This window comes from Chenopodium album, chromosome 6 (assembly GCF_948465745.1).
Source record: "Chenopodium album chromosome 6, dcCheAlbu1.1, whole genome shotgun sequence".
Classification (NCBI taxonomy): domain Eukaryota; kingdom Viridiplantae; phylum Streptophyta; class Magnoliopsida; order Caryophyllales; family Amaranthaceae; genus Chenopodium; species Chenopodium album.
Genome location: NC_137839.1, coordinates 7,851,153 through 7,869,105, shown reverse-complemented (window position 1 = coordinate 7,869,105; position 17,953 = coordinate 7,851,153). Strand labels below are relative to the sequence as shown.

The window sequence follows — 17,953 nt, the reverse complement described above, 5'->3', positions numbered from 1 at the left end:
TTATGACATGATCTATGACAATAGATGTAGATGTGTTAATTAATTAAATTCAATTTAAGACTGCTCTGGACAAATATAAATTTTTTTAAAATTAACCGTGACTGCAAGTATATTATTAGTAAGAAGTTGTTAGTCAAATAATGAGTATTTAAATCTTGAACGAAGGTGAATACATCACACAAAAACTATATCACAACTAGTTTCATTTTAAATAAATTTAATGTATATTTTTTTCAACTTAAGGTCATGTTTGATTTGAAAATTTAAAGGTACATGCATCTATGGTACAGATAAAAACGCGAAAAAATATGTAGCTGTTTTGTAAAGAATATAAATCTATTTTGTAAAGAACGGAAACAACATGAAGTTGTTCTGTATATAACATATAGTTGTATAGCTAAACATACATCTAGTTTTATGTTTTTACTAATTAATATGTGCCCAGGACGTTGTTTCGGATATCCATTTTAGAGAGTGTACTTATTTGTGCGCATATTTTGTATTGTTCTTATAACAACAACCACAACAACAACAACAACAACAATAATAATAGTAATAATAATAATAATTAGTTTTTATATATTTTTTAAAATGTTAGATAAAAAAAAGGAAATTTTAAAAAATAATACCACATATTTCACAAAAAATGGATTATAACACCATATATTCTCAAACTTTTATTATAATAACACCACATAAAAATTAAGAATTTGGATTTAACAACCACCTAACGGATTTTTGGATGGAATCCGTTAGTGTGTCCCACAATAGACACGTGCCATAAATCTATTGGTCAAAAAAATAAATAAAATAAAATAAAAAAACCAAAATCTTAACCCAACCTAGCTCCACCATCAGCACCACCTGCCCTAGTCGTCGGCAACCCCCTTTCCCCACCAAACATGGCGAAACCAGCCTAACTACTCCTTCCCCCTCCCCAAAAACCACCCCTTCCTCCCTTAATTGAGGTTACAATCGATGTTAACCACTGCAATTCACAACCTATTTTTCGAACCCCAGCCCCTTCAAACCACTGAAATAAAATACCAACCATAATCCATCAGAATGATGCGAATCAGTATTTGTGGAGGTTTGGAGGGGTGCGAATTTGTTGTGGCGGAGGTGGTTGCGTGGTTGCGAATTGGTGTGAATTTCATGGTTGGTGTTGTTGGATCTATGAGGCTTGGTGGAGCTTGGGTGGTTTTCAGGGAGGGGGAAGGGAGTAGGGCTGGTTTTGCTGGGCGGGGGTGCTGGAGGCTGGGGTTAGGTGGAGCAGGCTAGGTTAGGGTTTTGGTTTTTTTTTCTTTTTATTAATTTTTTTTTTAACAATAGGCTATTGACGAGTGTTTGTTGTGGGCCCCACTAACGAATTCCATCCAAAACTCCATTAAGTGGTGGTGAAATCCAAATTCCGAGTTTTTATGTGGTGTTATAATAAAAGTTTTAAAATATATGGTGTTATTATCCATTTTCTGAGAAATATGTGGTGTTATTTTCTAAAAGTTCTTTAAAAAAGTTAATGATAATTGGCCATATTTATAATTATAATTACGTGGTTATTTGTATAGGAGTAAATTTCAAATTATTTTATGTATAATTTTTTTATTCTAAATAAATCATTCCAATCTTATCTAACGTGGCATCTACTCTAATGACAATAATATCTATATGTCGCCTAAGCGGCGCAACACTTGGCATATAACTGGAATGCCAAGTGTCATTGTCTCGTGGACTGACTAGGAACCAACTTTATTTATTAGTGATATATGATATGATATTATTGTATATCTAAAGAACATGATAATATTAATCAAGAACATGATAATATTATGTAATGTACATTATTTATGTATACCCACCATAATTTAAAGACAAAATTAAAAGAAGATTTCACAATAAGCAATAAGTATTATGTTATAAATAAAAGTGAATTACATTGACGATCAAAGAACATGGACACATGTTCTTTTCACTCTTTTTTAGCGCAACTATGTTCTATATTCATTACATTTTAATAATATATTAATTACTTTTTTATAATTAGGGTTCCAACGCGTGCAATGCAACTAGATCTTCTAGAAGTGTTTTCATAGTTGGTAGCGTTAATTAGTTTTATAGCCATTTGCATGGTATTTTATTGTAACTATCTATCTATAGCTATATTGTAATGTTGATTCTTGTCCGTTATGCATTTTTTTTTTTTTTTTTTTGGTGAAAGAGAGGTGCAAGCCCCAAAGAGTAGAGTAAAACATATAAGCAAAAAGAAATAAACAGAACAAAGAAATACCAAACAAAACACAAACAGGAAAACGACTGGAAAAACAAAACTAAAACAAATAGCCCAAAGCTAGGCATGCTAAGCACAATCCTTAGGCACCATCCTTGCACGAGCAATTCCACTTAGATCCTCCAATAAAACGGCCCGAAGATCCCCGGGGATCGCCTCAAAAATCACCATCTTTTGATCAGAGTGAACGTCATAGTTGGCTAGCCAATTCGTTGCTTGGTTAGCTTCTCTATAACAATGACTAATAGTCACATCCCACCCTTGACGAGAGATAAGCGATCTGCATTTTCGAATAAGATGAATATAAGGAGAGTATGGAGCAACATCATCCACTAAGAACCGCACTACCACTTCAGAATCCACAACCAACTGCACTTTTCTATGACCTGCATTCCAGGATAGCGCAAGCCCACGCAACACACCATATAGCTCAGCTTTCGTATTTGTACAAACCCCACAATTAGATGCAAATACTTCATAAATTTCACCATCATGGCCACGCACAATACCACCAGCACCTGCCTTCCCTTGGTTACCCTTAGAAGCCCCTTCGGTGTTGAGCTTAACCCACCCAACACGAGGGAACTCCCATCGAATAAATAATTCCTTTCGTCTTGCAACACCAGCATGTCCAAATCCAATTGGTTTCTCAAGAGCTCGTTTGATGTCTCCAACACGAGTGTGAATAAAGGCCACTTGATCGATTGGCAAATTCGACTCCCTTGAGAACACTCTCTCGTTCCTCCAACGCCACATCCACCAAAGAGTAACAACAAAGACAATCGACCTGTGCTCCTCAACTTTAGTACCAGAGTTCTCCAAGTTCGAAAGAATCCAATTAGCACATGATCTTTCAGCCTCCAATATCGAATACATCAAATTACTAACGCAGATTAAATACAATCCTAAAATTGTTGATAAACACCTTTATACGGATTACAGGCCCGTTTTTGAGATTTTGGTGGCTTATGGGTGAATTAAAAAATGGGGCCCTAATTGACTTACGTTTATTAAAAAAAATATTCGAGTATGCAAAATTAATAAAATACAAAACACTTTGTTTAATGCAATACTCATAAAATTGTACTCCCTCCGTTTTATAATGTTATTCCCATATAATATTTTGGGCGTTTCAAAAAGATCTACCCATATTGAATATATTTCATTTATAATTTGATTTTTTTTTAATTAATTGGTTGTGTATTGATGGCATAACTCTAAATAAGAAAATATTTACCTTAAGTTATGCAATTATGACTTGTGCTTTCCTAATAAAAAATCAAAAAGTTAAATAAGGTAAACTAATCATGAATTATGTTGTACTTTAATGTTAGATTCCAAATATATTTCTTTTCTTATTTTATATGATTGATTCCATATGAGACTAACATTATGAAATGGACGGAGTATTAGTAAGGTAACACCGTAACGCTTGTAGTAATTAGATGCATGTTTTCTCTAGTGTCTATTTTTGTAGCCTATGGGTAAACCTTGTGCCGGTTATCTCTTTAACCTTTTATAATAACTGGATGCATGTTTTCTCGAAAAGATAATACATAATAAAAAAGGAAAATTCTATACATAACCCCTAGGGCTACATATAAGTATTAAATTTACACTTGAAAATCGTAAAAAGTTAAGAAATTATCAAAATATAAACACTATTTATACTGATTTACGCGTGTTTTTTTACATGAATTTATAATTTTATACAATTTCCAATAGTATATTTAATGCTTATATATAACCCTTAGGGCTACGTATAACATTACCCAAAAAAAAATAACAAAGCAAAAGTTAAAGAATTATATTACTTAATTAATTGTGCAATGATTTTAGAATAATGGTCGTGAGCATTCTCATACAGTCATACTCTTCTTAGATAAACCATCTTTAAATTGAAGTCTAATATCCAAAAACTAAAAACTAGAATAACAAAAAAAACGTACTCCGTAGAACGTAGTACATAAACAAATGGAGGAAAGTAAAGAGTACTCCCTCCGTCCCCTTTTGATAGTCCCTTATGGACAAATTTTAGTCCCAAAATGTTCACCCCATTTGTTTTTTTCAATTACTATTAATATTAATTTTTTACAAAAATTCCCTCCAATTTGCAACTATATTTGTGCATTTAAGTTTTTCATGTACATTTTGTTTTCCCATGTATTTTTATTATTTTCTCTCTCTACTTTTTTGCATACCCAATGTCAATTTACCTTTTCAATATACTTTAACTATTTTTATTTGTGTTTATTAATTCCCGTGAAAAATGCCCGTAAGGAATTATCAAAAGGGGACGGAGGGAGTATAATTTATGAAAATTGAATGTTGAGAAAAACGTTTATGGGGACATGGGGTAACATTGAGAATTAACTTAGAAAGTTTATCCAAAAAAAACATAAAAAAATTACTCTCTAGAAAGGAATATGAAAAATCAGAAAATTAAAATAATGATAGAAGAATTAATTTCATAGAAGAAAGATTACAATATTACATACGTAAGAAAATTGATAAATGGGTTTTGGAGGAATAAATCTTTAGAATATTCAACTTCCAAAATTGAATAGCTAATTCCTAGGAGAACATTGAGGGGCCGTTTGGTTGGGGGTATTCATCAAAGGGAAAGGGAATCAACCACCCTGATTCCCTTTGTTGCTGTTTGTTAGCCCTTTTTTTTCATTCCCTTTCCCCCATCCATTCCCCCAAATTCTTCTAAGCCCATTCCCCACCCCCCCTAGGTATTTCCATTCCCATTCCCTACCACCACCACACCACACCACCACATCACCACCTTCATACCTACCCAACCACCGGAAAACCCAACCACCGTCCTACCTGACCCTCGCCGCCCCTCCCCCGACCCTCGCCGCCCCTCGCCGACCCTCACCGACTCTCCCCTGCACCGGAATCGAATCGTTCGCTGCCCCTTTTCGCACCGGAATCGCACTTCGCTGCCCCTTTTCGCACCTCCCTCAACCCTTTTCGCACCTCCCCCAACCCTTTTCGCACCTTCCCCAACCCTCGTTGGAGGTTGTCGCACCTCAAACGGCGAGGGAGAATATTTTCTAGGGTTTATTCGAGGCTGATGGTGGTTTTTCGGGGTTGAGGGAGGGTTTGCGAGGGGCGGGGAGAGCTGTGCGAGGGGCGGGGATGACCGGCGAAGGGGGAGGGAGGTGCAGCGAGTGGTTTGGTGGCTGGAAACGATGGAGAATGAAGGTTTGAGGTGGATGTGTGGTGGTGGGACTGGTGGCCCTCATTCCCTTTGTTTTTAAGACCAAACAACATAGAAAATTTTAGGTATTTTCATTCCATTCCCTGTCTTTCCCTTTGTTCATTCCATTCCGATTACCCCTCGCGAACCAAACGGCCCCTGAATGTAGACAGAGTTTTAAACAGTATAGAAGCAGAAATATTTACTACTCCGTAAGTATTCTACGTTGCACTGTACAGGTTTTTTTTTTTTTTTTTTTGGGACATGCATTAAGAAGTTGGGTTTCAAAATTTGGGGCCCTGAGCTCCTGCCCTGGTCCAAATACGGAAAAGAGATTTGCATTTCTTCTTTAGCAATGGCACTCTAAAACCGTAAATACGGTCTAGGCCGCACCCGTCACGAGAAAATGCGAGTCCATCACTTCACAAGACCAAGAAGGTTCCACCTCAAAACCATATTGTGTTTAACTCTCTCTTTTTCAACCAATGTCAGACACATGTGGTGATACTTGAGAGGTTTATTCTTCAACACTCCCCCTCAGGTTTCTTTTAACTTTGTCTCATGTGATATTTCGAGCTAGAGTGTTTTTTCACTCCCCCTCACATGGACCTACTCTTGGCCAAGTAAACTCTAGCCATTTAAGGTCCCATATCAGGGGTCTGACTCTGATACCATGTTAAATACGGGTCTGTGCCACACCCGTCACGGGAGAGTGCAAGTCCACCAATTCACAAGACCATGGAAGTTCCACCTCAAAACCATATGGCAATGAGGGGAGTAGCTCCTTAGCCTTATATTATGTTTAACTCTCTCTTCTTCAACCAATATGGGACACTTACATGTGATGACACTTAGGTTTATTCTTCAACAGAAACACCTACTCAAGATCAACTTCTTGCATCTTTAGTATATTCGGGAGTTATCCAGCTTTTTGAACAAATGTGTCAAAAGTAAAGGTTTGAAAAACAGAAATCTCAAGTAGAAGAGAAATGTAGGAAGTCAGGTTGGAGATTTACATAAATGTACGATATCTTTCCTTAAGTAGGCCTTTGATCAAGAGTTCCCCGAGCATTGGATCAACAATATATTATATAAAAATTAAGTTTCCAACTTTTGAGAAATGATCTAACTAAGACAATTAGGTATCAAATATGTTCCCTTACTCTCCTTGTGATATAAGCTTAGAGATTTTCTATATTGCTTATATATGTTTGCTGCACAATGCAGTCAAATAGAGTTTGTTTTTGGTAACACTTCCAACTCCAATAAATAAATGACACCATCCTCTTCCAAGCTAGACTCAGTTGATATCTGATATCAACAAACTTTTGTTAATATCATCAATTTTTCTCTCTCCACCCCTCACATGACCAATTTTTCATCTTTCTCTCTCCTCCATTCCCATGGCCACTATTTCCTTCTCTCTCCTCCATTCCCATGCCCAAGGTCGACCACATACGCGGATCTACAGCGGTCGTCGGCCAAAAAAACGACACCCTAGTAGCAATTTAGAAAATTGGGGCCATACAAACCTTTTAGGGAAAGGGATTTGCTTGTACTAGCTTAGTGGTGTTGCGGCGCTCGAATGTTACGTTGGTGCAGCAGCCTGTGGTGGTCGGTTGGGGTCGATTCGTAAAGGCTATTGAAGCTAAAGGTGGTGTTGTGGGTGGTAGCTAGTGGTGTTTGCGGCGGTCGAATGTTGGTGCGGCGACCGTGTGGTGGTCGGCTGGGGTCGATCGGTGGTCGGCAGGGGTCGATTCGTGAAGGTAAAGGTGGTGTTGTGGGTGGTAGTAGAGGTTGCACGGTGGTGATAGAGGGGAGAGAAAGGGGGTGTGGTTGCTAAAATTACAATATTACCCTTGGTGTGGTAGCTAAATTTACAAAATTAGCCTAGATATTAACAAGTTTTGTTGATATCTGATATCAACTTGTATTTACTCTCGTCTTCCTATAACGAAATTAGAAAATAATACAAGTAGGTAGTAGCATTTTAAAACACCGTACAATGGAATACTTGGACGATTTGATAATACATTATACATTTACGTAGTATATATACACCTAGCTACCACCAAATTGTGAAATCAAGAAATATTCTGAAATTGGCATAATGAAGAAAATTAATTGACGATGAGAAAAAAATGAGCATGATGATCAACTATTCCGGTTTAGGATGAGCATAACTATATAGAGGGAAATCTAGAATTATATAGAGGATGAGCATAACTACCTAGATGTTTTTTGTTTGTTTGTTTTACAGAACGTCTGTACAATGCGTATCGTACATGCGTCTATAGAAACCGCTTATGTTTGGTTTACCTAATTTCAGGACTTAACCTTATTGTATCACATACTTACATATATGCCATTGGTGCCTAGACGCCTAGTGCCGTGGTACCTTGATCGGTGGTACATATGGCATGACTGCATGAGCTGGTCCTATAGCCCATTTGCTTGTGGTGAAAGGATAGGTCATTATTTCTCCTTTAATACTCGACTAATCACTAATTTTATACTATAACTAGTGTGTGTCCCAGGCGATGCCCCGCCCAAATTGCTAGTTTGTACTTCTTTAACTTGATAATTATGTTCAAGTGTTGTATAGCTAGTGTGTGATTTGGGCGTTGTCCCGGACGTTATGGTTTTTTTTTACTACATATGTATTTATTTTCTAATCTTGTGAAAAATAAATAAATTAAATTAACTCTAATTTAAAAGGAATATATAATGTTAAATATGCGAAATTTAAAACACAAATAAAAGTTGGTGGAGATGGTAAGTGTGTAGCACTTATTTGTGTGAGGTTGAGGGTTCGATTCTTAATAAAACCATATTTTATTAATTTTGTTAAATGAAGTCGCAAGCTTACGTGTTGCTGACGTGGCATTATGACATGTTGTCATATACGTTGAAGAGTGTCACGTGGCACCGTTGCTTTAAAAGGAACGCCTTTTAATATATAGTATAGATAAGGCTCTATTCTCTTCATATGATGATGAGTATTTATTCAATCTTAATTATATTTAATAATTACTCCCTCCGTCCCTTTTGATAGCCACTTATGCTATCTATACTATCTATTAAAAGGCAGGCGTTCTTAAGAACATCGATATGCCACGTAGTCCCTTTTTGTTATGCCACGTCATCTTCCCAACATCTCGTGATGCCACATCATTACTCAAACAATGCCACATCACCCAAGCAACCAACATTACTCCATATAAAAATGTAAAGATATGGAGAATCGGACCCTCAACCCTTTATAACAAGAGTAACTATTTCACCATCTAAGCCAATTATCAAGTGTGTTATTAATATGTAAAAAAAAAATCATACAAGTGCAAACCACAAGGTTCTATTAAAAAAAATAATAAAAAAAAAACTCAATTTTAGTTTGATAGTAATAATTACAATTTTAAAAAGTCTTTAAAAAAATTTATCGATTGCACGTCTACAACAGTAGCAACCCGGGGCAACGCTCGGGCTACTCACTAGTTTAACCTAAAATGTTAGTCACATTAGCTTTTTTCAAGTGTCATTAATATTATTATTTTTACCAAAATTCTCTTCCATTAGCAAAAATATTTGTGTAAATTTAACTTTCCTATGTACTTTAATTACTTTTTCTCTCTACCTTTTTTGCATACCCAATGTAAATTTACTTTTTCAATATACTTTTGCTACTTCTTATTTATGATTATTAATTCCCGTGATTTTCTACCAAAAGTGACTATCAAAAGGGGACGGAAGAGTAAAACTTATCTTTATTAACTTGTTGTACATATTACACTTGCTCTTATAATCATTATCTCCATCAGAATAAGGATATCCCAACATAAATGTCAATAGTCAAAATCGTGGCTCACCATCACACCGGAAAGGGCTTGAGGAGAACGAATGTCAAGGAGGACTTTACAAATTACAATACAAGGGTTTCCAAAATCTCAAATTATTCTTGTAGTTGACGTTAACATCAACCCATTATTGGTTCAATAAGTTTATGTGACCCAAACATGTAATAACCAAGAGGGGTTGGAGATGGTGGTCGGTGGTCGGTGGTTGGGCGTTGGTAGAGGGGGCGAGGAGGATGGCTGGCGAGGGAGGGGTGGCTTGTGCATGGAGTTCCGAGTGGTTGCTGTGGTGATTTTTGTTTTTAAATAATTAAAATAAATTTTAAAAAACCAATCATATATATATATATAGGCTATTCATGACTAATGGAGTTCACAGCGTTGGTAATTTTGGGTATTTTGTGACATTTTCGTGAAACTCATGATTATATGATGAATTTGAAAATTTTGATGGGTATATACACTACAAGATATTATATCAAAGAGGGCAATTAAAATCGCCCTCTTAGGTTCAAATTTCGCCCTATTAGGCAAAGAGGGCGATTTTGAAATCGCCCCCAGGTCGCCCTATTAGCTTCGTCCTATTAGCTTCAAAGGACATACAAATGTTTCGCCCTCTTTGTTAAATATCAAAGAAGGCAAAAAATTTCGCCCTCTTTGATCAATATCAAATAGGGCAAAATTTTCGCCCTCTTTGATTGAATCAAGCAAGACGAAATGTTTCTTTGCCCTCTGAAAACAACTCAAACAAGTCAATCGATATTGCCCTCCTTGCTCAAACTTCGCCCTGTTTGATCAAATTTTAAAGGGCAAAACCAAAGTCGCCCTCTTTGTTCAATTTTTAGTTTTTAAAAAAAATAATTCTAAGAGTATTAACAAAAGTATTTAATAATTCTAGGACATTTAGTTAATATAAATTTTTCATTATATATTCTAATTTTGTCATTATATATACAAAAGTATTAACCAAGTTTTCCTAAATAGCAATTATTTAATAATTCTAGGACATCTTTTGCATCTTCAAGCATCCCCTTTTTCCATCTGATCATTTTTCCAAGAAATGCAACCAGCCTTTGGTGTCCTCCATCCCCAAAACATCAGCACACTGACTTGATCCCCTACCTGCAAACATGACAGAAAAGAATATATTAGTAGGAATGTAGGAACTTGATGATGAATAAATGAAACCTTCAGCAAATCCTTCTTCTTTTCAATTAAATCAACTTTATTCATACAGAGAATACGCTTTTGTTTTAAATTAGGCTCAGACCCCATGCGCTCTATTAGTCTAATAACCCTTGAATTAGGCCTGAGAATCAAGGACAGATTTGAAGGATCAATAAAATTAAGGATTAGTTATGACTTTGTGAACTCAGATAATACAAATGGAATTATGAACAGGCATGCATGAAGAATCATACATATGGAACATCAGGAACAACACAAATGTAGTTATCATCACACAACATTGCAATAAATGTCACATATTGGACAAGTTTAATCAATTAAGTTTTGCAGCTGTGATAAAATATCAATAGACAAATATAAGCTGCAAACCATCAGATGCCAGAAAACATTAAGGACTGACATTTAGGCACATTAGAGATGATTGAGAGTTACATACTCCCAAGACCAAAGGAAGCAAAATACAAGTGGAGCTTAACGATTTTAGCAGAATCCAATCCTGAATTAAAATTATCCCCTGGTGATTTACTTTCACATTTCATGATTTAAAAAAAAAATTGAGAACAAACGCATAAATAGTCACAGAAGTTACATATGCATAGACTAAATCAATGTATCAGTTATAAAAACCCTATGCCCAAACTCAATGAAAATTCAGAAAAAAACAAGTCAAAACATTACGATTAATCCAACTTGGAGTAGCTCAGCAAAATTGGCAGAAAGCAACGTACATATCATAATAAAATATTTAGATGGCAGTCAGTAGAATGGGAAAAATTCTCTATAAAGTATTAATAGAAGTAGTGATTTACTCCACATACAACATACTTTGACAGTTAACCATGGCTAGCCAAAAATATCAAAGTAGAAAAAGATACTTTGTATAAAATATTACCTCTATCAAGCATCAAGGCCAATCTTCTCCATGATTAACCGAAGCTTTTGTTCTAGGTCTTCTTGTTTCTTCTTAGACGCTTCCAATTCAACTCGCATAATATTATTTTCATTTTGTAGTTTTTCAACATTTTGTTCCAGCTCAGCTCTTCCTATCTTTCCATCTTTAGATGACACCGGGTGCCCTTTGCCTAAACCTCGGGCATAACCTGAACGATGTCCAAGAACCTTCACATAAGCTTCTTCAAGAGTAAGATTATCAACCCCCTTTTCACCAATTTCCTTCTCATGCAACTCCTTTAATTCCTTGAACTTCTCCTCAGCCTCATCGTCAAACTTCCCATTTTTATGCCTTACAAGATAAAACAAAGCCAGAATTTTAGTATAAAGAAAAATAAAGTGTTCGTGCATTAGACAAATATTCAATATACCTCTTTGACTTCTCCCATAACTTTAAATACATGGGATCATCTTTAGCTTGGGATGAGGTGACGTTTGAACTAGAACCATTAATTTCGGTGACCTCATTCTCATTTTCACAAGCTTGTGCCTCAAGTTCCTATCAAATCATATACATACACTTGTTAATTTTTGTTTTCTGATACAATCTGAAACTGATTTTGTTGTTAGAAGATCAAGGAGAATACAGTCAGCAGAGTTTCAGAGTCACAGCAGCTAAGACAGAGACAAATTCAGCCAAGACAGAGAACAGATTCAGCCAAGACAGAGAACAGATTCAGCCAAGACAAAGAACAGATTCAGCTAAGACAGTGAATAGATTCTGCTAAGACAGAGACAGAGACAGACATTAACAATAACTTATACTCACCAATTCATAAATTATGCGAGCTGTTGATTTCGCACCACATGCCGACTTGATCTTCTTTGCAAGAGCATTTGCCCGATTCTTCTCGCTCCTTTCCTACAGATTACAAAACAACATATATGATTAGTAAAGGGGAAGAAAACAATCTTCTTTGCAGAATTCTGATTACAAGAGCATTCCCATAACTTACCTTTTGTTTAGGAGAGCTCCAATAATTATAAACAAGCCACTTCCATTGTTCAAGTTTTATTGAAGGTGGGCAAGCATGCTCCGCCTCTAATAAAGATTTGCGATTTGAAAAATAGTCGGCCTTCAACCTTTCTCTCCAATGCCTATAAAGGGTTGAGCATTGAATCCTTATTGCTTTGCGGATGTGTGAACCTTCACCCAATTCGTACTTTGACTACAAAAATATTCAAATTTAGTGATATGAACCTTTTAATAGCAATGACAGCGATTACGAGTTTACGACCCAATATAAATCATGAAGGAGTGAAGGACCATGCCAAAGTGATAAAACTGCATGTGTTAAAAGATATTGTTCTTCATGAAATCATCTGACAGTAAAAGTCCTGTTCGATCTTATATTGATCATATGACCATTTTATATGCAGGAAGTTTTCAATCAGTAGACTAGTTGCAGAATTATTCTGAGCTCAAAACAATATAATGCATCGAAGTTATAAATAGATGTAAAAGACACTGATTCATATACTAAATCCTAATCTGATTACATTATGATGTAATAGACCAACATTTGCTACTTCATAATACTACCACAACACACATTATTTATGAGCCAAAGTGATTTAACCTTTATAATCCAAAGCCAAAAAGTAATAAAAGGTTTTGATTCCTCTCATACACTTGTTCTGTAAAAAGATACTCTTATCCTTTCTACTTTTGATATTCTTATTATGCTCTTATCCACATCATTTCCTGACATTTTGCAACGGAATATTTTCCATGAAAACTAGAAAACAGAACATAATTATGCAACTCAGTCAACGAACATGCATCACTGAAAACATTTTAGAGAGTTATTAAGATTGAATTTACAAGATTATATACCTTAATCCTTGCATATAATCGATCTACAATCCCATCAGGCATATCACTCCATTTAAGAACATCAAGGGGGCAGATCTCCTTCACCCAATCAGAACACTCAGCAACAAACTGATTTGCACGCTCACCCACAACAGCTCCTAAGGCTGGAGGAATATTAACCTTGAGCTTTCCGGGTTGAATGCTTCGCAACTTTTTATACTTGAGTGCTCTACTTGGACCACGAAAGGGGCCTAATTGAAAATACATTACACAAATCAACTAGGAAACAGAACTATAAATAGAAAACAGAACATAAAACAGAACACATTACCTTTTCTTTTCTTAAGTTGTTGAGAGGTCGACCCTACAAACTCATTACTATTATTATTAGAATCTAATTGCGATAATGATGATTGAGTCTCCAGATTCATTGACCCTACAAAATCATAAACATAAAACAAAATCATAAATAGGAAACAGAAAATAAATAGCAAAACAGAAAACAGAAAACAAACAACAAAAACAGAAATAAACAAACAAAAACAGTAATAAACTTATAAAACCAAAAACAGAAATAAACAAACAAAAACAGAAATAAACAAACAAAAACAGAAATAAACAACAAAAACAGAAAATAAACAAACAAAAACAGAAATAAACTTATAAAACCAGTAGCTTATTTTACATGAGTTTGAGATTAAAAAAAAAAAAGACAAAAGATGGAATAGCAACAAGTTTATTCGCTGCCCGAGTCTAAATCATCTTCATCATCATCATCATCATCATCATCATCATACTCTTCTTCTTCTTCTTCGAATTTTTCTTCTTCTTCTTCTTCTTCTTCTTCTTCTTCTTCTTCTTCTTCTTCTTCTTCTTCTTCTTCTTCTTCTTCTTCTTCTTCTTCTTCTCCCAAAATCTCATTCTCCTTTGACTCAAAATCAATTGAGTTCACTAACATAGGAGGGACATCATTTCTTGGTAAAATCTCATCATCTACATCATTCACTATTGAGTTAGGTATTCCTAATTCAATATCATCATTCACATCATCACAACCAATATTATCAACAATTGGAAAATTGTAGAAGTTACGAGGAATTGTCTTAATAACGATTCTCCAATTTGGCACATTGTGTGCCCTCACGTAATAGACTTGTCCAACTTGGGATGCCATAGCAAATGGCTCATTGGTTTGTAAAAACCTTTTGGTGTTGACACTAATAGTGCCAAACTTGTCCCTTTTTATCCCTCGCCCCTCCCTATAAATATCGAACCAAACACATCTAAACAACACCACGATTGGTTCCTTATCCCCACCATTTGGAACATCATACTCCAATTCTATGACTTCTTTTAAAACCCCAAAAAAGTCTCTTTCTCCACTCTCTTCATCTCCTTTAACAATTACTCCACTATTTTGTGTCTTTCGCCTTCTTTGACGTTTTTTTGTGTGGAAACGATGCCCATTTACATAGTATCCTTGATAGCTTCTAACACTTTTACTCGGGCCTCGTGACAATGATAGTAACTCAGTTGTTACTCTTGGATCTCCTTCCATATGAAGATTCCATATCTATGAAAATAAGTCATTATGGAGAGATCGAATTAGCATTAACACATACAAATCATAACCTTAATCTTAACCTTAACATAAAGACATAACACTTACTCGTGATTGAAACCAATCCACTACACTTGGTTTTGGCCCACCAATAGAGGCATACTCTCTGTTCATCATATACGTGTTAGTGGTATTTCACATAATGATGAATTAATGATTAAAAGAATAAAAAGATATAGATGCCTTACTCCACAAATGGTTGTACTTCTGGACAATTCATAAGAACATATAATTGAGCTTGCTCCCAATCTAAGATGCTCAATTGCTTGAATGTTCTTCTACCTAATGGATTTCCCTTGTTTTGAAAAACGGATAGTTTAAACAATGGAGAATGATAATTCTTATCCAAGTCATTTCTACTCATGCGATTGAATTTTGTCTCGGCACCACTTAAATATCTAGAAACGAAGGTAAGACATTCTTCCATTATACGGGCATTAGCTATAGACACTCTTTTCCAATCGCTCCAACACATCAATTTTTAGAGTTTTGGAGCACAATTGCTTAAAAAACAAGCTTAGCTCAACCAAAGGTTCTAACACTTGCTTAGGCAAAATGCCTTGAAATGCCGGTGTAAGCAAATCTTGCATAAAAACATGACAATCATGGCTCTTCATGTTCAAGATTTTTCCATCTTCTACACTTGCACATCGAGCTATGTTAAAAGAGTAACCATCTGGCACTTTAACCTTAGACAACCACTCCGATACTCTACGCCTCTCAAGCAATGTCAATTGATAAGGAGCTCTAGGAATGGCATATTTATCACCTATCTTGATAGGTCTCAATTTCTCATGCATGTTCAACTTCAACAAATCCTTTCGTACGTTCAAAGTGTCCTTTGTCTTATTAGGAATATCAAGTACAGTTGCTAAGATACTATCACAAATATTTTTTTCAATATGCATCACATCTAAGTTATGCCTTACCAAAAGCTTACTCCAATAAGGGAGTCTAAAGAAGGTACTAAACTTCTTCCATTGGCCAAACAAGTATCTTTTGGTTCTCTTTCTCTTCTTCCCAAATATCACATTCGGAACACCATCAAAGGCTTCTACTATCTCATCCCCCGACAAAGGGATAGGAGGTTGTCGTCTTTCTGTTTCTCCATTGAATGATTTTCTATCCATTCTCCATCTATGATCGGGATCCAAGAATCTACGATTAGCATCAAAGAATTCTTTCTTTCCAAGCTTCAATCTCTTGTGTGAGGTATCTATGTGACATGATGGACAAGCAAGTTTACCACAAGTACTCCAACCACAAAAATTTCCATAAGCAGGAAAATCACTCATTGTCCACAATAGGGCTGCCTTCATTGTAAAGTTTTGGCGACTATGTGAATCATAAGTTTTCACCCCAACTTCCCATAATTCTTGAAGTTCATCAATCAATGGTTCTAAGAACACATCAATATCCATTCCAGGAGACTTGGGACCAGGAATTAGGAGTGACAACATGATGTATGGACTTGTCATGCACATCCATGGTGGAAGATTGTATGGCACCAAAAACACTGGCCAAATGCTGTAATTAGCGCCAAAATGTCCACCGGGATTGAAACCATCAGTCGAAAGACCTAATCTCACATTACGTGGATCGATTGAAAACTCTGGAAATGATTCATCAAGCTTCTTCCATGCCATTGAATCGGATGGGTGTCTTAATATGTTGTCATCAAGTTGTTGCCTCTCTTTATGCCATCGCATGTGCTTTGCAATTTTCGATGACATGAAAAGCCTTTGAAGCCTTGGCACTAAAGGAAAATGGCGTAGAACCATACGAGGTACCTTAGGCATTCTTTGTGAGGCCCCTTGAGATTCTGAGAAGGTAACACTATCATCAAATTCACTGCTACCTTCCTTCCATCTTGACTCCTCACAAATAGGGCATGAATCAGCATTTTCATACTCTTTTCTATAAAGTATGCAATGATTGACACAAGCATGAATCTTCACATAATTCAACCCAAGGTCTTTTGTGTACTTCTTGGCTTCATAAGAGCTTTTTGGAAAGTTTGGGTCATAATTAAAGGCCTTTTGTAATGCACTTAGAAGCCCACTAAATGATTTCTCACTCCAACCCCCACTAACCTTAAGGTGTAAGAGAGTTACAATGAATTCAAGCCTTGAAAATGTTTTACAACCCGAAAATAGCTCTTCTTCTGCATCTTTCATCAATTTATAAAACTTATCGGGAATCTCAGAACAATCTCCACCCCCTTCATCCCCATCGTGCTCCTCCCGCACTACATTTGTCGCATCATGTACCAAAGAAGACATCTCTTCTGATACAAGAGGATCTTCATCATATAACTCATCACCTTCCTCCTCAGACATCTCCATCTCACCGATGTCAAGGGATTGTTCCTCTCCATGGAATACCCATGGATTGTAATCAGGGTCTATTCCCACTCGAAGAAGATGAACACGCATTGTCGATCGGTCATGGTCAAAGTAATTTCGACAATTCAAACAAGGACACCTCTTCTTATCCCCAGAATTAGGGTTAGTGTCCTTGAAAGCAAAATCAAGAAAGTATTTAACACCATTTCGGTAACTTGGTTGAAGCCTACCTTTCAACCCTTGAACATGCATCCAACTTCTATCATTATCCATTCTATATTACATAAAACAATATATAAGTATACCACACTGTTATAAAAAATTGCATAGGCTTATGAGTGTCAAAATAGGATTTATATCACTATTATGCTAAATGTTAATTGGGTGGTTGAATGATGAAGATGCTAACATAATGATAAGCATAAGCAAATCACATGAGCTAGAAAAATCACTTCGAGTATCAATGTCTGCCAAAATAACATTATTATCATTAACTTGCGAACATGATGAACTATCACTAGTGTATATTTAATTATAATAGGTACATATCCTCTAAACTTTTTTATTTCCTTTTTTAACAACAATATATCATTCTGATTTCCTTTTTTTATGCACTTGATAAAAGTCCATCATCAACTTACAATTTTATAGCTAATATCAACTATAAAAGGGTAGTGCTGATC

The 17,953-nt window shown here is 35.8% G+C and overlaps 2 protein-coding genes across 2 annotated transcripts; both read right to left on the bottom strand.

The window, feature by feature from the left end:
• Nucleotides 1-10,291: 10,291 nt before the first annotated feature.
• Nucleotides 10,292-14,478, bottom strand: LOC145636609 (uncharacterized). The gene is made up of 8 exons (XM_081688181.1): nucleotides 14,361-14,478; nucleotides 13,636-13,740; nucleotides 13,326-13,555; nucleotides 12,445-12,657; nucleotides 12,258-12,350; nucleotides 11,860-11,987; nucleotides 11,430-11,780; nucleotides 10,292-10,471 (listed from the first exon to the last, which is right to left on the bottom strand). The coding sequence occupies exons 1-7, from the start codon at nucleotides 14,476-14,478 to the stop codon at nucleotides 11,435-11,437; spliced, it is 1,233 nt and encodes a 410-aa protein (XP_081544307.1). The 3' UTR covers nucleotides 10,292-10,471; nucleotides 11,430-11,434.
• An 884-nt stretch (nucleotides 14,479-15,362) lies between these two features.
• Nucleotides 15,363-17,543, bottom strand: LOC145636608 (uncharacterized). The gene has a single exon (XM_081688180.1). The coding sequence runs from the start codon at nucleotides 17,541-17,543 to the stop codon at nucleotides 15,363-15,365; it is 2,181 nt and encodes a 726-aa protein (XP_081544306.1).
• Between the last annotated feature and the right edge of the window lie 410 nt (nucleotides 17,544-17,953).